Genomic DNA, 20,817 nt, shown 5'->3' with positions numbered 1-20,817 from the left:
TTGAATGTGACCTAGAAGAATGATCTGGTGTATGCATGTGGGTACTGCAGTTCAACCCCTTGCTCTCAGTAACTTTCTATGTAGTTTTGGAAATCACTGTGTATCGCTAAGCTTTGCACACAGATCATAATGCTTTATTATTACAGAGTATTAAATACTCTGTCTGCCTTCTTTTCTATTTTGCTGTTACCAGGCTTCTTCATTGCTTAGCGCTACTAGAGTTTTGGTGTCCAGAAGACAATGTGTACAAGTACAGAGAAGCTAACTGGTGGAAAACAGCACAGTAATTATTTCAGTGGTTGTCTGACAAATCAAGGCTGCCTAATGAAAGTACCATGCCTCCGTGCACGGGGAACAGACGGGACTCAGACTCACAAACAGTTTGTAACACCGAAAGTATAAGTTATTGTTATTTTTTTTAAATGTTCTGTTGTGGCACATAAATACAGCAATACTAGATCAAACCTGAGCTCCACCTTGCTCAATTTCCTAGCAGCAGATTGAAATCTGCCAAGCTCTGGCAGTTTATTTTTCAGGGACTTCCTGTGCCAGAGGTGGCTTCTGTTTGCTTATCAACCCTCAAAGAATTTCTCATCTCTCAGCTAGTTCAGTCATCCCCTGAATCCATGTTAAGTTTCAGCAGCTGCAGCAACCTCTGATGAAGAGTTCCTGAGTTTCCTTTCCTAGTTGAGTGGAGAGCTGCTTCCTCGTACTTGCTGTGAACCTGCCATCTGCCTGCTATATCGGGTGCCCCTGGCCCTGTGTTTAGAAGAGGCAGTAAGTAGTCAGCTCTGATTCACCCCTTCAATATCACTTATGATTTTATATCTCTATCCCATCTCCTCTGGATTGCTGCTTTCCCAGGTTTTGTGGTAATGCTCCTTACAAACCAGACTGTCCTTTTAGTTGACCATCTTACCTTCATTTTTTTTCTTCTCCATTTATGTTGTAACCCTCTTCACATGAGTGGAAGGATCAGAATTTCTTAAACTACTTAAGCTGCAGGTGTGTATATTCACTGTAACACAACACTTCCTTTTTTGATTTTCCTGTAGTCTTCAATTTGGGAACAGGAATTATTCAATCTGGAGAAGAGGAGGTTCAGGTGAAACCTTAACTGCTCTCTACAACTCTGTGAAAGGAGGTTGTGGCAAGGTGGAGGTCTGCCTGTTCCTCCAGGTAACAGCAATAGGATGAGAATCAAGCAATGGGAATGGCCTCAAGTTGAACCAGGAGATGTTCAGGTTGGATATTAGGAAACATTTCTTCTAAGAAAGAGTAGTGATGTATTGGAACAGGCTGTCCAGGGAGGTGGTGGAATTGCTGTCCTTGATGGTGTTCCAGAGCTGTGTGGATGTAGCACTGAGGGATGTGGTCAGTGGGCATGGAGGGGATTGGCTGGATGATCGTAGTTGAGTTTTCCAACCTTAATGATTCTTTGAACTTGCTCTTTAACTTTTGAGCATCACAGAATCACAGAATATCAGGGATTGGAAGGGACCTTGAAAGATCATCTAGTCCAGTCCCCCTGCTGGAGCAGGAACACCTAGATCAGGTCACATCCATGGGTCTGATGTTTATATAGGAGTCTCACCACCCCAATGTCTTGTTCCTGAGTAGCAAAGTTCCACACTCATTTCAGCACCCACTACTTTTAAGTAAAAATTTTTTGTTTTTTTTTTTTCTACTTAGCATCATTTTGCGAAAATTTTACTTCACATGACACCAGACTACCTGCTTACATTTGTTCCAAGTTCTTTAGCCTCCATTGTTTCTACTCCTTATTTTGGGGTGGAAATAATATCATCAGCAAGTATTGCCATCTCCTTTCCTCAGATGATTTTAGCAACACACTGAACAGTTTTAGTTCCTTCTTAGCTGCCTGTAGGACTCTGTTGGTGCCTTTCTTTTGCAGTGAGATTATTATTAATGTCCATGCTCTGTTTCCTATCTTCTCTAAATCCACACAAAGATGTTCTCTCTAGTTCTGTGCCTGTTAGGTTTCTGTAAGAAATCTTATGTGAGAGATTATCAAATACCTTTTGGAAATCCAAATAGACAGTGTGTCTGAGTAGGAGAAAAAAGATATGGAGTCCCATACAATGCAGTGCCTGAAGGAAAATAGCAGGCAGTCAAGAGACTTGTTATTGTTGCTCATCTGAACTGTTCAGTCATTTGTGACAAATATCAGTATTCTGGATGATTCACTAGCAGCTGAACAGATGAGGGCTCTGAGGATGTGGATTTACAGTGGATTTATGCTGATCCATGTGTAAGCTTCCTCAGCAGGGGACTTCTCCTTACCCCCTTCTGTTATCCTTAACCACGTGTTTCCATCCATACAGCTGATGGGGCTGATCTGAGCTGATACGATGGAAAATCAACCGATTAAGCAAGATGAGAGTTTTTAGCAGTACTGGATCAGTGATGTCTTTACCACATGATGTGAGGCACTAGTACTGTCACAGTGGAGGAGGAAAAGCACACTGCTGCAACTGTGAAATATGGCACTCTCGATTCTTGCCAGACTTTGAGCAGCTAATGCAAGTCATGGAACCAAACCCTGAGCAAAGCTGTGGGTCTATAGCTTGTCTGATGCGGTAATTTTATCTAAGGTCATATGAATGTTGGGTGTGAAGAGGTATTGGTGTGTTGCTGTTTGATTTTCTTTTTTCCAGCAGTGAGGCCATAGTGCATTAATGAAATCGATCTTTTCTCAGAAATGAGAATAAAAACTTGAAGGATTACTTTATGACTGGCTCTGTTTGTGTCTTTGTGGCGTTTTCCTGCAATCAGTAAGCCCAGCTTCCAATATTCAAGTGATTTTTATTTTTATTTTTATTTTTATTTTTTTTACTGTATTTAACTTAAGTTTCATGCTGTGCAGTAGGAATCATAGGTGTTTCCTTCTCTTTTCTCTTTTTGCTACTTCTTTTTTCTTTTTCTTTTCCCCCAGTGTCTCTTGTTGCTACTTATGTGTAATTTAAAGAGATTAAAAATACTAATAGGAATAAAGACATTACTGTTATGTTATATGCATAGAAGAAATCTGAAACTCTTGAGTTGTCTGCAGCTCTGTTATTACAGAGTCTCCAGCTATACATCTAATTAACCATCTATTTAAAAATGCTGTTCACTGGTTTCACTCCCTGCCAGCAACATGAGGATGCAGAATTAATTTTTTGGAAGATATGTTCCTCATTATGCTTGCAGTACTTGAACCTGGTCTTAATATTGTAAACAACCCAAAGTACACAAATCACTTCAATTATAGCAAAAGGTTAATGTGTTCACAATACCCAAAAGTTGTGTGGGTGGGTATATGGATGCTCAATTATCACATTTTCATCTTTAGATCCCTCAGAAAGCAGAAAATTCAGTCTTGTCAAATTGAGTTTTTTACTCTTCTCTAATTATTTAAGAAATTACAATTGGAGTGGCTCCAGTCCAGTGTATTTTCTAATATGAAGAGAATTTTTCCTCATTGCCTTTATTTTTACATTTTTTATTTAGGTATTATAGGATCATAGAATATCCTGAGTTTATAGGGACCCATAGTTATAATAAACTAAATAGTAATATGCCTTTTTCTCCTCATCTGTGAAAATACACCAAGACCTTGCCCCCACAGTTAGCAATAAGCCAGTAACATGCTAGGTTTTGTTAATAATCAAATGCAATGTTGGCTTTGTTCTTGAGCCAGAAGGAGAGAGAAATGTCTCATCCTGAGTGTTCAGTTCAGTAGAAATCAGTAGTTTACATGTGAATAATGGCATAATATTATAAATATGTCAGTTGGTTCTTTCTGAAGCTTACTTACACGGTCAGTAATTCACACGTTGATTCGTGTCAGGCACAAAGGATTGTTTTATAAAGCCTTAAGAAGAATAGAGTCCTTTGGGGAAAGCAGACATGGGAAATTTTTCATTCATAAAAATTCATTTTTATTTAGTTAAATATTAGTTTATTTAGTTGGTGTAAAGAACTTATTTGTAATTCATTTTGTAATTCCTTCTCACCCTTGCAGAAGAATTAATGTTGCCCTCAGTTTTGGGGTATCATCTTCACTATCTGTATTAGTGTACACCCAGGACTGAGTAAACAGTCAGCCAGTGTGATTTCTGTTCTGCCTCTCTTGGTTTTGCCTGGAATGTAGCATCCTACCATGACAAACGGGAAGACTTGATAGTTCATTTTCTCTGAGGACATGTTGGCCCATGACATCAGAGTTGGATGTCGGTGGTATGGCAGTAGAGGTTGAGCCTTCCCACCAATATTCCGCTGCATGTGGTTGCCATGGACAGATGGCAGCAGGGGGGCATTTTGACAAAATGGCATCTGACATGGAAGCATGTATGAAGCAAAGGTGCATTACTGAATTCCTAGATGTGGGAAAATGGCACCTACTGACATTCATTGCTGTTCTCTGTACATTTCTGGAGATTAAGCAGTTGATGTGAGCAAAATGAGGCAGCGTGTTGCATTTCAGGAATGGTGGCAGAGACAAGAAAGACAAATCACGTTCTAGATAGCAATGAGGATTTTTTCAAGTGCAGCATGCAGGCTTTTAGTCTCTGCAGATGAAAATGCATAGCTATACACGGTCACTATGTTGAAAAACAGTGTTTTGTAGATGAGAATTTCCTCTATCAAATGATATTATTGTACTCTTTGTATCTGATGTAGTCTCTGTGGAAATAAATAGGAGGCACTACTTTTGGAGTGACTACATGAATAGCAGTGTTCTGTATGGTCATGTTCTACTTGCAGGCCTCCATAAAACTGCACCTGTGCCTTTTATTGATGTGAATTTTACCTAGGTAGTAGCTTTTGGGCATGTACATATGGTCCTTTGCAAGCAGCAGTAATATATTCTGAGGGCAGAAATGTTTGTCTGTGCAAAACCTGCAGATGTGGTTTTAAAGCCTGCCTAACGATTTACCTTCTACATGTTAAGAAGTTGGGTTCTGCCTTAGAACACCTCCTTAGCCTCTTCCTGAGTGATGGAGTTGATAGAGTGCATCATTTGGGCTTTTGCCATCAGGGTACTTGCAGTTTTTAGGGTGGTGGATGCCACGTTACTACCATTATTTTAGTCTGTTTAATTACCCGTGTTTTCAGTGACATATATGAGATCAGTTCACATAATTACTTCTCCGACTTGCTTCATCACCCCTGCCGCTTCCTGCTTCTGAGCACTGCCAATACCAGAGTTGGCAGAGCAAGGAATGGCACACAGAGGGAGTTCAGCAGGGATTTCTGAAGCAAGCAAAATGGCTCCTGCCAAACCAGGCTTGGAGCATCAGGGTGCTGCACCTGCAGGTACAGAGGCGGTTGCAATTAGCCCCAGTACATGCCATGTACACTCAGTTGCTTCTCAGTTAGCAAAAGTTAGTGGTGGATTGAATTACAACCTTGAGCTGCGGGTTTGTCTTTAAAGGCAGCAAGCATGGAGGATTTATTTATTTATTTACTTGTTCAAAAGCTTAAATGTGCTCTCATGTAGCACTAGTGCACCCTTTGCAGTCTGACCTTCAAAGTTCTTTTGGGATTTTTAGGACAGACATCTCCTAAGATCCATAAGATTAAATAATTGCAGTCAGGTCTCTCTCACAGTTTGTTTGTTTGTTTGTTTTTTACTTCTACCCGTGGATTACTATTATTTATTTCCTAGTCCACTGTCTTTTGAATGTGGAGGGGTACACTTTGAAATTCCATGTTTCAAGAACATGTTCAGAGAGTATGACTGAAATGCTCTTACATGTCTGCAGAACTCTTCTCATTGAGGATTGTCTGCACATTGGTATGGGCTCTTCCTTCCAGGAGCTCCTTAAAATATTACCCATCCAAAATTATTAAAGCTGTCTATGCAGAAAGACAGAAATAGCTGTTTTACTTTGGTCTGAACCCCTATCTTTATCTGAGGACCTTATTTCTTAACAATAAAAATTGAGTTAGCTTGATCTTTTTGTAGTATGGAGAAAACAGGAAGAAGAGATTTAACAGTGCTCACCATCAGCAGTTGACTCAAATTGCATTAAGCAATAAGTAGTAGTATTTGTTAATATAACCTTATTTGGTAATGTCTCTTGTAACATAGTTATGAGTGGCAAGCGCTAAACCTGTGCAATTCTTTAATAATTCACATATGAGATATCAACTACATTGATTAAACACCGTTTTCAAGCTGTCCAGATCCATCTGAGAACCCAGTCTGCAGCAGTGGTTGAGCTTTCTGCCCTCCTGCTCTCTCTCCAACTTCTTCTGACTAGCACTAACCTGAATCTGTGTGCATCCTTAATTCATATCATATGCTCAGTCATGGGTGACCTTTAACAAATGACTTTCAATCACTATAGCTAAATTCAGGCACTAGAGTTGATCGCAAAAGGTCATTCTCTAGTAGTACAAAACATAGATAAATTTGTATTCCCTGCAGCAACTGATTGCTGTAGGTTTTTGTTTTGTATCTGACCACTCTTAATGCAGAGCCATGAATTTGGAAAGGTTATATCCAAGCTTTGTTTCTCTTTGCCTTTCTCCTTATAGTTTTCTTTCACTCTAAAATATCCTGTAAAGAAATTTTTTGTTTTCCAGTTGCTAACGTTCTGTTTCAAGGGGTTCCTCTTTCACTTTTTCCTCTGAGTTCATCACTCATTAATTACTTGCTAGTTCTCATGCATGTAATCCTTCTTGCAAATGTGAGCACTGTCTTTCTGTGAGTGTTAGATTCTCATCAGGGAATGCTTTACTTTGAAATGGAATGATTTCAGTGAAGTTATTTGGGGCCAGTGTACTAAGAGCATGCTTTGTGGTGGCACATTTAGACCTTAAACAAAGAAACATGGCAGATTCTAACAAGTACAATTTATTTATGTAGGCATAACTCAGAATGGGTTATAAATTGAAGCCATATTTGCTCTCAGCACCACCGGTCACTTCCTGGCCTTATGTTGTATAGACAATTCATCTCTTTTTTAGTCCTAAAATACAGAAACTGTAGACTAAGGCTTCCCATTGAGGCTTTGCAGTGGGACTCTACTTTGTAATTAGTGCCAAGAAGCTGGATTTTTCCAGCTGTTTGGGCTTGCTATATACTCATCTTGCTTGCCAGTGCTTCCAATTTCAGATCAGGGAAGCTTTGTAGCTCTGTTCATGGTGCAGTTATCTTAGAAGGTGAGTCAGAATAATAATAATAATAGGGACTGAAAAAAGGAAAAAGACTGTGTATATAATTCTATGGAAGCTTGTGTGTTGTTCACCTTTGGTACTGGTTCATGTACCATTCATTTGGTACTGTTCATGTGCCATTTCCAGGCCATTCTAATTAAGATTAGGTGGGCACTGTGAGCTTCATAGCTGGATATCCACTCATTTTTACTACAACTGAGAAGGCAGCAGACCTTCTCTAGGGTATACCACAATGGATATCATGAGGACTTGTGGCTTTGCCACAGAGTAGTTAAACTGACTGCAAATTCCAGCTTTGGTCTGGGTGGGGACTGCCATATGTTCTTAATGTGAACAGAAATGAAGCAGGATTCAAAGCCAAATCCAGCCTACTGTAGCATCTCAGCCCTGCTGTCAGTGCAATGTAGCGCTTCGGCTGTCTAGCCTTGTAACAGGGTGTGTTAGAGACTATGATGTCCATGGCTCTTATTTCTTTGTGGGGGCCATGAGCACACAGATACACAGATGCATACACTAGTTGCTTTCTATGATCTTTTTTTTTTTTTTTTTTTTTTTGTGTGACAGCTCCTAGCTTCCTGCTCACATCGTGAACATCAGATAGTTTCCCTTCAGTGGGAAGAAGACTCCTATCCCTCATTTAACACAAACAAAGAGCCTTAGTGTAGGAAACTGCAGAGCATTGGCTGACAGGAGGAAAATGGCTTCTTCTCTGTCAAAGTCCAGCAGCCTACTTTGCGGAAGGTAATTGCAGCAGCAGTTAAGCTCAACATTGTAGCATAGTTGGAGACATTTTAGCACATTGTGATCTATGCTTTAGATAATCACTGTATAATAAAGCTTTGCATGTAGCTAGCAACATGGAAGTAAAGGCTGGTGGTCCACCCAATTCAAAATGGAAGTCCATCAGCCCTTGCAGCATGAGAACTGGAGAAGTTTCTACCTTAGGATCTGGAACATGTTGTGATCAAGTGAAGAAATGTGCCTACTAAGCCATAATTTACTGATCTTTGCTGGCGTAATTGCAGATGAGTAGGAATATATGATTTGCTCCATTTGGTTCCTTAGTAGAGCAGGAGTCTGAGTAACTGGTGAAATGGCTGGATAAAAGACAAAACATTTCAAAGCATTTGCACAGTAAGCTGTGAAACAAAACTGAAACCAGCTATTCTTATTGCTAGATACAAGATGAATGCCAAACAGGCAATGAAAATATACACAGCATTGACTTGGAAACCATCCAAAGCATGATATCAATATTTTGTTTATACTAAAAACAAATGTGCTGTCTGGCATGTTTCTATCATGTCAAATCTTCCATCCTTAAAGGAACAAAGTGTCAAATGTTCGTTTTCTCATTTCTTAGAAATACAGAGTATAACCAGCTAGAAGAAAGCAGGTAAATATGCCTGCCTACTAGTTGCATTGGTGAGCATGCTGGCAGTTCTGTATCACTTGAAAGTTTTTGTCAGTGTTGATGAGATAGAGGGCAGGTAAAACTCATATATTTATTAACGTCTATCATCTCTGTCTCCTTGCTGTAAGTATACAATGTTAGCTAATGCAGAATTTGGCTAAAAAATGGATTTGAATTGCACCTCCCCCTCTTTTTTATGCACAACAGAACTAATGAATTAAGGCCCTCAGTACTGTTAATGCTAATGTTTCTTAGCCAGGCCAGGAACATTTTTTTTCCCTTTGAGGTTTCTTTTTGATAGGACTTTGTTAGGTGGAAACTGAATGGTGAATGTTAATCAGCACGAGACATTGGACTGCTGGAGCTTTCGTAAATGTTTAGTTTCCCGAGGTCCTTTGAACCTACCAGAGAACAGTTCTGCATCCTTATTAGAGACTGACAATTAAAGGTCTATTTTCATATCAAAAGTGATCATGAAAAATTACCTTGGGAGACCTTGGAGTGCTATGAGGATTTCCATGTTTTGAGATGGCCAACTTTCTTTCATTTGCTTCAATCAGTATCAGCTTGAATTTCTATTTCTCACTGCCAGGGCAACTTATGAGTTGGCTTTGTGACAGCTGAGAAGGGATTATGCAATACCACGAAGATACGATTAATACATTTTAGGCCACTGTAACCATAGTCAGTTGCATAATTATCACAGGTGCAAGACTAAGCTCACCCATGTTCTGAAGAAAGTGCTGTAACCAAACGGTTTTGCATTTCTGAATTCTATATGGGGAGGAAAATGTGATGCCTGTGTGGCTTGCATGTCCTAGAGAACCAACAGTTAAAGTGTATGAAATGCATGTTTCTGTCCTAATTATTTTAATCTTTGTGTGTTAAGTTACAGGTATGTTCTGAAGTTAATCTGTTACAGTCACGTCTTCTCAGTTACAAGTCTGAAAAATAAATGTAGGTGTTTCTTCCTCAGGCTCTGGTGCCATTGGAAATTCCTTCAAAAGTTTTGTAAATGCATGTTTTGGTTTCCTTTCACTGCTCTAGCAGGTTAAGAAACCAGTAAGGAAAGTGGAGAGGATCATAAACAAATACACTGCATCTGTGTTTATTTAGATCTATAAAAATAAAAACCAAAAAACTGATTTCCTTTAGTGCCATTCCCCTCATAGCTTAGTGGATATGGCTGTTCTAGATTATGAAAGTGTCTGTTTTAGGGCAAGGCTGAGGGTCCTCTCTTGTTTAAGGAATGAATTAGGATTTGATTGGGGGGGGGAGGTATAAAAGAAACTGTATCCTTTGTTGCCAGGACTTGCAGCAGTCACGTCACATAAATTGGCAGATCTGTGTATTTCAGGGATTTTACACTAATTAAATGCAGTAGTATTCTTTTGCCTTTTGAAATGAAACTTTTTTTTCCCTTCGCTATAAACTTAGGGAACAAACATGCTGTCAAAATCCTTAATGTATCCAACTATTTGAACATAAGAAATAGAATCAAGCTGTTATTTGTTCTGTTGGAGTGTACTCATATTTCCAATCAATCTTCTGTACCTGGGTGATGTTAATTATATTTGAGCTGGAAGAAGTTTAACATTAAAAGGAATTACAGCAGATTAATCTGTAAACCTGCACAAATATCACATTCCTTTGTATGGAGGTAAGCAGGGCACAGTGCGCATAACTGTGTTGTTCTCTGTGTAGGTTGAGCACGTAAAGATGAGGAGTCCATGTTGCAGTTCCTCACTCATGGCAGCATCAGTTAGGACATGTTCCTGTGTCTTGCAGTGGTCACTTGCATTACAAAATGTACCTTATTCCTTTCTGTAAGGTAGTATTCTGTTCAAGAACAAATAAGCAAAAAAAAAAAAAACAAAAAAAAACAAAAAACCCAACTTGCCCTGGAAACAGGAATTAGTGTACTAATTAGTGGTTGAAAATACACAGAAATCTTTTAAAGAATGTTTGCTGTAATTTTTTTTTCTTTTCCTGAAGTGATACAGCTTGAGGTTAGCCCAAGAAAGCCATTTATCTCAATCACCCCGAACCATGTAAAGGTACTGTTTTATGCTTTTTTGTGATTAGCAAGACAAAAGAAAATCACTATAAATGAATTGAGGGAGATTTGTGTCTCCACTTCCAGATTTCAACAAATGTTCAGTCTCAGTTGCACCAGTTTCTTCTCAGTTAGTATGGCAGGAGAGCAGAACCTCAGTAAATAAGAATTGCAGTTCATACTGGTGAACACAGATCTTTTGATTCAGTGCAACAGTTGAGTGTAGTTGTCTTTGATGGAGGCCATTTGACTGGGTTACATTATAATATCTGGTCATAAAACTCTACTGAGCACTTTGCTATATATATATATATATATATATATATGTATATATATATATATATGTATATATATATATATATATGTATGTATGTATGTATGTATATGTATATGTATACATACACACACACACACATATATATTTCAGGAGAAACATGAGGAAATGTTGACCAGCTCGTGTTGCAGAAGGTGTTTCTGTATGGACTGTGTGGACTGTCTGCTGGATAGCTTTTGCATAAATTTCCAAACAGCTGTAAACTCCCCAGTTAGCTGATGTTTTCAGTGGCTGTAGAAATGTTGTTGTAAATTTTGAACTTAGCATCTGAAAGCCTGCAGGTAATGAAATGTCTGGCAAATCTCAAGAATTATATGTATGTCATAACACTAATGCAGGTGTTGCCTCTGGGACTGACTGGCATGTTCTGATGGTTCTAGTTCTATCAGTGTCCCATTGCATCATCCTTTCAATTTGGACCTTGTTCCCTAATGGAACTTGTTGAGTCATTCAGGTGAATAATGGCTGTCACCCCAAGTGACCACAATGGCAGAACTTCCTCGTGTCATGCTGTTAGTTGTCAGCTAAAAGCTGTAGGTCTGACATTCTTTTGCTTTGCAAAAAAATTATTTAAAAAAAAAAAAAAGAAGCCAGGCTTTTCTGTTTAATAATTGTTGGTCTTTAAAGAATATGGCTTAAGCTTACTGATCATCTGTTACCAGTGAGCAAGAGGGATATAAGATAATAGTCATGCTAAGTAAAATGAAGATAATGTTTATTGCATTCATGTTTTTTCACTTTTTTTATTTTAGATTTTCTCCTTAAAACAAAAGTACAGCACACAGCAAGACTTTGCAAGCTTCCTGAAATAATGGTGCCAATGTATTTCCACCCTCATTTGCAGCATCTCTGTTACTACAAATCTTGGCCCCCTCTGAGCGTAACTGCTGACTGTGCCAAATTCACGTAGTGGTTCCATGATGATGACAAGGATCATCTAACGAATAAATGGGGAACACAATATTCAATTTGCTGGTGACCTTGAATTTGATCTCTCTGCTGTCCTTAGCAGCCTAGTCAATCTCTGTCCTGTTTATCCCAAGTCATCATTGCTATTGTATCATATAGCGATATTGGCAACTTCCTTCTCCTTGTTACTGTGGTATTTAAATTGGTGAAAAAGAGAACTAAGGATGAATAAAGAACTGCATAAATTCTTCTTCACTTCTAGCTTAGCTGTGTTAAAAGTGGCCACAGAGGGCTTCCGCAGTCTTCCTGTTCATTTTTGTATTTGTTTGAGGTAGAAGTCACAAGTTTGATTGAAAATGTAATTTGCATCTTGAGACATCACTGGCAATAATGCAGTGGCATGAAAGGCTACTCTTCACGGAGTGCACTTTTCCCTCCGGGCTGACTTTAGAAACTCATTGATGTCACTTCCTTCCTCAGTCAGCAAGTGAATTTTCACTAATTCTCAAGACCAGCTGTCCATGTTGTCAATAGAAAGTTATTAAAATTCCTTTAAAGTGAATCAAAATAGCCTAAAAACAAATGTACTGGGAAACAGGAAAGCATCAGTATTCAAAGTCCACAAACCTTTGAGCAAAATAGTGTTGATCTAACCAGAGATTTCAAGCACTGTGCTTTCCTAGCAACTTGTATATCATTACAGAATGCTAAAAACAAATACTCCTTCTATTACCAACAATGTATTTGGTTAAAAATGAGTTCCAGGAATCAATTCTGTTACTTCCAGAGACGTTGTCAGTGAATAAAGAAATACATTTGGGGAATTCTTCCCAAAACAGTAGGTTTTTGGGTGGTATTTTTTGTTAGATGAGGGGGGGAAAAATGCATTGTTTTTATATTTAGCAAACAAAAGCAGAACAGAAGCATGCAGGAAATAATTATCATGACAATCTTACAACATAGCCTGAAGTAATTGTTTCTATCTGAGTTATCTGTATTGCTTTCCTTGAAAATAGGAGAAATCTCAGCAACCAGTAGGGAAGAACATTTTCCTTTAGATGTGAGTGTGTTTTATTATTTTAAATATTTTCATTTCATTTCAAAGCTTCTGCCTTGTGCCACACACATCAGGACAAAGAAATTCTGTTGAAATGGAACATCATTTCTTGTGCTGAAGGAGGCAACCATCCGTGTTAGGCAGAAACAGGCTCCCCTGGCAGTTAATTGTGTTACTAACGTGTTGTAAACAGTGTTCTATCGTTATTACTTAAAAAACAAAACAAAACCAAAAACCACTCTGGTGGGTACATGTAACTTTACCAGATAGGTCACTGTGAATTTCCCCAACACGTGTGGATGGTCTCCTGTACCAAAGAGAGAGTAATTGATACCAGCTGCCTTTTTGACAACTAGTGCATGGAAACAGTAAATTAAGCAAAATCACTTTTGATCTGAAAGAATAGGTCTGAGACGTCATTGCTGCTGGGGTCACAGATGACTGTAGGAAAGCGATGTTTTGTCTTCAGTTTGCTCACATCTCTAGGAGCACACTGAAGAGTGCTTCAGAAGGCCAGGATAAGGGAGCAAGACCATAATTCAGCTCATCACTTTGTGGATATTATCAGAATAGAATTTTTACTTTGAACCAGCTGGTGCCAAGCCCCAGTCATGACACAGGCACATCATTTTATCTTAAGGTAACAACAGAAGCTGCTTTTCTCCTCAGATGCTCAAATCCTGAGCTGGATGCTGCCAGTCTCTCAGGCGTGTATATGTGCAGCAGTGCATCTCACAGCATTAATTAAGATACTTCATAAGCACGTGTTTGAAACTTATTGTCTTCGCTTTGTATGTTGTAATTCCTTGTAGGGTACAGGATTAGCAAAACTGAATACCTGTGTCAGTCTCATTTTTATGACATTTTGATCAAGAGGAGCTTGTTTTTTCCTTTTACTTAATGTGGATCTCCATTTAGAAGTTACAAGTTGTTTGTACATGTTAAACTCTGTTTCTTAATTATAACATTCAACTTTTTTCCTTCGTTTTTCCTGACTGCGGTGTTTCTTGTGTGTGTATGTTATCATATTCATTGAAATATGTCAAACTAATTATTTTCTTTGTCTTTCAGTGTCTGGAGAAAAATTGCAGCAACAGATAACTATTCAGGTACTTTGACACTTCCATACTTTTTGTTATTTAACTTTTTGTGTAGAAGAATTGTAGGAATTACAAAGAGAACTTTACTGGACAGGCTGATACAAACTACATAGGCATGTTGGGGTTTCATCTCTGCTGTGAATTTTCCTGAGGTCTCACTAAACTGTGAAAGTAATTGGGGAGGTGGGTTTTATCTTGTCCTTCTTACTGAATCAGCTGGGAGTAACTGTTTCGAAGATCATCATTATGTATCATTTTGTTAGTGTCTTAGCATCATGAAAAGGATACAAGAAACTATACTGAAGTAAAATTTCCCTTAGCCATGTTGAGAAGGGGAAAGACGTAGCTTTCCTAAAGAATATGCTCTTAAAAGGACTTGACTTGTAAAGAAATGGTGTGTTAGAGTTTCACAAGTCCACGTTCTCTTACTGAATGCTGTTACCTGAATGCTATATAAGTGGGTATTTGTACTGTTTGTGAGATTTATTTGTAAGTTGCTCAAAAAGCAATTGCTAAAATGTTGATATTTCTGCAATAGTCCTCCATTAAGTAATCTTCCTTCTGAGCCATAAGTGGAGGCATCTGCATCATACCTGGCCATTATCTGATGATCTAGGTGGAGGACTAGCCCATTAGGTGACTGACCTCCCAAGGTAGCTGTGCACAGCTTGGCTTTGACAGCATTTCCTCTGCCATGGCACAGCATTATACAAAAGTCACTCAAATACAGTGTCTTGACCTGGCATATCTCCTTGCCAAGTAGGGACCTTCCAGTCAGGAAGCCTGTGTGAAGCTTTCGCCTGTGCAAAATCAACTAATTACCATAGCTTTGTTCCATTAGAGCTGTTGGGTTCTCCCTGTTATCTCAAACAATTAAAGAGTAAACATATTTACCCCTAAATTTATCATTCCATCAAGCAGAGAATAATCTTTGGTTTTTTTCCTAAATAAATGTTAAAATGTTCTGAAAGTTAATGGAAGTTCTGTGCTTTGATTGGGAGTTTGTATCCTAAAAGAAGACTAATTAACATTTATAAACTAAATTGCATTTGAAAATTAGCTTGAAATGCCTGGCAAAACATTTTGGGATGTCCTTATTGGCCAGAAGGGGGGGCAGTTGTATTTTTGGAATACAACTTGAGGCGACATTGACAAGGTTGTGGATGGCTTTTTGGAGATATAACTCTGTACTGTTCCCCTGTGACAGAATCAGCTCAGTAGAGGACATTGTCCTTCACTGAGGAAGAGTAGGTTGTGATAAAAAGGATGTTTGTTGTAGTTGCAAAAGGTGGACGGGGTCCCATGTTTTGTGTACCTGATCTCAGTCTTCTCCTGCATGCCACTGACTTCTCAAGCTGCTGAGCTGCTCTGTCTCCATGCAGTTACCTAACAAACATCTAATTCTTCAGTAAAATTCCATTACTGTCATATGTGAAGATTGCACCCAGATAAAGCTATAAAAAGTTGGAGATGGTCATTTTAAAGTAGATACCAGTGATGTTGGTGATGCTCAATTCCAAACTAACTTCCTTTGGACTTCCAGGAAATGGAAGAACATTTTAGAAAATCATTTTATTTCCAAGTATCTAACTTCTAATGCTATTGCAGAGGCACTGCATGTATGATTCAATACTACTTCAGTAAAAAGGTTTAAATTAAAGTTGATCTTAATGGAGTACCTCCCCTGAAAAGGTTCTTTTCTTTTCCCTGCACTGAATCAGATATTTTATATGCAGGATGAGGTACTTTTGTGGCTTAATGTCTTGTGGTTGTCTTTCATGCCAATGAAGCAGCACTGAGTTAAACTGGCTGCAAGAAATCTCAGTGAGGTCCTGCAAAAGATGGATGATGTTACAACTCAACAGGAGCAGGAGTGCAAAAGGGCAAGTGGCAGGAGATGTCTTGTTGAGAACCAAGTGAAACAGGGTAGGGTTGAGGAATGGATAAATATGTTGGGACTTCAGACATCTTAAACACCACTGATTTTTCTTCATGGTTCTTAACTCCTTCTAAAGTCTAAACAAATTTGGAAAAATACTATACAAACATATGATGATGATAGTATCTGTTTCCCAACCCCACTGTCCACAGTTATCACTTTCATGGTCTCTTGTTCACTTTCATCATAAGTTGTCTGTTGGTTTTCCTTAAGCACCCTTTTGTGGTTTCAGTGTTAAATGTTTGTGTAACATCAGGTCATCCAGTCTTTGTAACTACCTTTGCAACTACAGGTTAAATCCTAGCACCAATCTACAGCGCGATTAGCTGTAGAATGTTAGCTACTGCTACAGGAAATGCAAGGAGGCACAAACAGACATTGTGCTTTTAACTCTGTGAGCGTATCAGCTATAAAACACATTGCAGACTGCCAGTCAGAGTCTGAAGGCAGCTCAGCCTTGCCACTCAGGTCTGTCTGCGTCGTGGTCTTCATATATACTTCTGCATGTGGTTTTGCCTAGTGCTTCTTAGAAGCTCTGAGGCACTATCATTATCCATACTTGCATTTTGAAGCTGAAGTTGTTTGTGTGGTCAGACTTCTGGGTAAAAATTTTGGGTGTTTGTCTCTTTTGTGGTGAAATTGTTAGTTGGGTCAGGAGGCTGTTGGAAGTGCTTCAAAATATGTCCTATCATTTTTGCCCCATTAGAGTTCTTACCTCAAGGTGAACTGTCTTGAATGTTGTATCGTTCTTTTAATGTCTCTGTCACAGGGGATTTCCCATTCTGCACATGGGGTTGGGGAGGTACAATATCGCAGAAAGTGCTGTAATGTAGCAACATACCTCTTAGACCTAGGCTTGAATGAGGAGTAACTGTACATCTGCCAAAGTAAAGAAGTGGGAAAAAAAAACCTCAAACTCCTCTTAACTGTCAATGTAAGATTATTGTGCAGACCATGTTTGGGAGTGACTCATGCATTTTTCAGGTATTAGGTATTAGTGTGGTATAATAAACTTATGTCAAGATGGAAAAAAGCAGACCAGTCCAATTTCTTTTCCTTAATTAGTGCTGAGGTCTACTGTGGTACTCTCCCCTCTCCTTTTCATCCCGTTAGATGACCTAGCTAGGATAAGCTCAATCTGTGTATAGTGGCTTTTAAGTACAGGCTCTCTTGCTTTCAGGTCATATTTTTCAGTGTTACTTTGTTCCCCCAAACTTAGAATGTTGAAAGCAATCAAAAGAGCTACTGCATTTTATCCCACTAAACAAAGGGAATGCTTTCATATTCTTCATAGAGTCCCATAATAGTTGAGGCTGGATGGTATCTCTGGAGGTAATCTGGTCCAGCTCCCCCTTATTCAAAGCAGAGTCAGCAAGAGCAGGTTGCCCAGGACTATGTCTGGTTTTGGAGTATCTTCCAGGATGGAGACACCACAGTCTCTTTAGGAATCTGTCTGTGTTCAGTACCCTTGCAGAGGAAAAGCATTTTCTTATATGCAAGTGACATTTCCTGTTATAATTAATGCCCACTGACTTGTTTCCTGTTCACCTTGTGTCTTCCTCACCAGTGCCTCTGCCTAATGCTTTGCCAGATACCTTTGCCATGAAGGCACACTGCTGGCTCATGATCAGGACCAAAACCCCCAGGTCCTTTTCCAGACAGTCAGCCCCCAGCTTGTAAGAGGGCATGGGGTTCATAGAATCATAGAATTGCTCAGTTGGAAAAGACCTTTAAGGATCATCAAGTCCAATCGCAACCTAACCATACTATCTTAACTCTAATAACCCTCCTCTAAATCATGTCCCTGAGCAAAACATCCAAATGGTTTTTAAACACATCCAGGGATGCTAGCTCAACTACCTCCCTGGGGAGTTTATTCCAGTGCTTAACAAACTTTTCAGTAAGGAAGTTTTTCCTGATATCCAACCTAAACTTACCCTGTTGTGACTTGAGGCCATTTCCCCTCATCCTGTAACCTGTCACCAGTGAGAAGAGAGCAGCTCCACCCTCGCTGTAATCACATTTCAGGTATTTAAAGAGAGCAATGAGGTCTCCCCTCAGCCTCCTCTTCCCCAGAGTAAACAACCCTGGGGTTGTTCTCCCCTGGAGGTGCACTTTGTGTTTCCTGCTGCTGAATTTCATGAGGTTCTATTTACCACTTTCACAAGTATGTGGAGGTCTCCATGAATGGCAGCACAACACTCTGGGGATATCTGGTATGTGATCAGATACAAAAAATAAATAGGAAAACTTGTTCAGGTTTGCTATGCACTTAATGCTTTTTTGTCTTCCATGCTGACTGGATCTGATTCTAATACTGGTATCTACAAGTTTAGATAAATGATATTCATTCACTTGTGAAGTATTGCATAGTACTGAGATGGTGAATCTCAAAAAAATGAGGGAAGAATATTACTCAAAAAGGAATAGCAGACACTTTTATTTGAGAACCTTTTCAGTATACTTTTGGAGGAAGACATTCTTGATTCTATTAAACCGTTTCTTGGACTGTATAAATAGGAATATATATTCAGTGTGCATAGATGAGAATATATTTTATTAAGAATTGTTCTTGTGGTAAAAGCAACAATTGGACTATTCAACAAGCTGAGAATAAGTTTGAACACTGAGCATAGGTGATGAAAGGGGTGACATGAGATTTGAGGAATGAAAGGCAGAATGGCTGAGAAGCTGGGTTGCAGTCCTGACCCTCAGCTTTCTGGCAGTCCCTTCTCACTCTGTAAAATGTCATGTTGTTTTTTTGGTTGTTTTTTTTTTGTGTGTGTGTGTTTTTGTTTTGTTTTGTTTTTTACCAGTGTTAATCAGAAATTGGAAATCACAATATTCACATGGGGTAGGCAATTATTATCTTTTGTTGTTTTGCAGACATTGAAAAATGGAGTGTGAAGGTCAAAAACTTTCTCCAAGTTACACACCAAACACTGTGGTTCTGGCCCATGCATCTGCCCTTAATTGCAGCACAGTCCTTTCTAATCATTCTTCTGCTTCAAAGAAGGACAGTGGTTGAACTAGTTAGTGTTTGGGTGGCGCACTGATGATCTGTAACACCACTGACACGCATACCAAGAGGACAGCTAGACCAAAAAACTTCCACAGAATAAACAGGAGTATTTTCTTTTACCTGTCATAAATGCGACTTTGTTCCCTCCTGTGAAAACAGGATATATTACCTTCCATTTAGTGTCAAGAGGGAGTATGCAGCAAATAATTCCCTTTGTAAATTCAGAGCCTATTTTGTTCCACAGTAATTTATTATTGTAATCAATTCTCAAGTATTAATGGTTATTTTCGTAAAACTGAACACATGAATTTATTTAAAAGTGTATGAATGTTGACAAATACAGATTTGAGGTGTCTGTCAACGTAGAGGGCTGTATACATTTGGTTTTTTTTGGTTTTTTTTTTTTTTGTTTACCAATAAAGTCATCTAATTTGAATATAATGTTGATTGTGATTGAATAGAAAGTGTTTTAAGACCTCTGGAGATCTTACCGCCTCTTCCAAAGCAATTTTGGGGAAATTGAATTCTTCATGCCTGAATATACATTAATATTCTTTGACTGAGCCTAGTTTCATTTGAAACCTTTCTTACTGTTTCTAAAAGAGCACGATGTCTTGTTTATGTTGGAAGATAAGTGTGTTTACCTGCAGACAAGATGGAAATGGATTCTGTTTACCAGCAGAAAGTCCCTGTGGATCTTAACACAGCCACTAATGTGAGAAATATTGCCATATATACAGAAGCACAGCACTAAATTACAGACTTTTTTTTTTTTTTTTTTTTTCTCTATGGGGAAGGAGTACACTTGTTTATTCATCTTCATTTTTACATGTCTCTGCTTGTAAATGGCCCTGGTTCCATGAGGAGACTTCTCCACTCACACTGCCAGGCCCTCTCCTTGTCAGTCCTCCTGCAGTAAGGCTTGAAACCAAGGCCCATTTTAGCTAACTTTGACACAGTTGCAAAAGAAGAGGGGAAAAAATTGTCCTTTCTGAAAGAAAGACAGAAGATCGTATCCCTTACTCATTTCAGGTGAGGGCAGGGGGTTGGGCAGCAAGCGGGAATACAGCTGGTGAACCACTGCATTCACATGGACAACTTCTACCAGTTGGGTATAGGCAGAAAGTGGAAATGTTGACCTGGGAGATGGTAAGGAAATGTGACTGAAATCCCTGCAAAACTATGCCACCGCTTGTCTCGCTGCTTGTGAGGACGGCTTGGTGAACAGCTTGCTTGTAGCTTGATGTCTGCAGCTAAAGTAATACCTTAAAGCAATTGGTGGAAACCATTTGGTTTATTTAAAGCCTTTTGAGCTTATGATCCATTGTTTCACGGTATATCTTTGTCCCGTTATTGTTCCAGATATCTTAACAGGCATCCAAACTCTGTGTTTGGCTACTCAAAACAAACATCTAAGTAACTCTTTAAGTAGATGTCTTCACTGTAGCTTGTGTGGGCAGGTTAGGAAGGAATTTGATGTACTGAAATGGTACCATGAAGTTCAGGTCTGTAGTAACCTCTGGTCATTCATCACCTTACAGTGGAGCTAGCTGAGCCCTATAGGATTGTTGCTCTGTGGGTGCAGATGTGCCCCAGTGTCAGCAGCACTGAGCCAGCCTGTTCACTTATATTGGTGTGTTGGGGACCCAGAAATGACCAACTTGTTGGGAAAACTGGCACCTGCCAGTTTGGACTGAAAGAGGTACGGGTATATTGAGAGGTCTTAAAATGCTGTTGGGATATCTGTGAAAACTGAGTCAGAGATGATGGAGATAAGGAAGTCTGTGCTCTTTCT

General features: G+C 39.1%; 1 protein-coding gene across 3 annotated transcripts in view; it reads left to right on the top strand.

Annotated features, from left to right (window-relative positions):
- The window catches only part of CHST9 (carbohydrate sulfotransferase 9), an 84,916-nt gene that overhangs the window by 52,331 nt on the left and 11,768 nt on the right, over positions 1–20,817 (top strand). For 2 of the 3 annotated variants that reach the window (XM_015855499.2, XM_015855498.2), the window contains exon 4: positions 14,033–14,070. The exons of the other annotated variant lie outside the window; for it this stretch is intronic. In XM_015855499.2, the coding sequence (XP_015710985.1) occupies positions 14,033–14,070 (38 nt within the window). The remainder of the gene's footprint in view (positions 1–14,032; positions 14,071–20,817) is intronic. 3 annotated transcript variants of the gene reach the window in all.

This window comes from Coturnix japonica, chromosome 2 (genome assembly GCF_001577835.2).
Source record: "Coturnix japonica isolate 7356 chromosome 2, Coturnix japonica 2.1, whole genome shotgun sequence".
Lineage (NCBI taxonomy): Eukaryota > Metazoa > Chordata > Aves > Galliformes > Phasianidae > Coturnix > Coturnix japonica.
The sequence above is the reverse complement of the archived record's forward strand: the minus strand, read 5'-3'. Positions and strand labels throughout refer to the sequence as shown.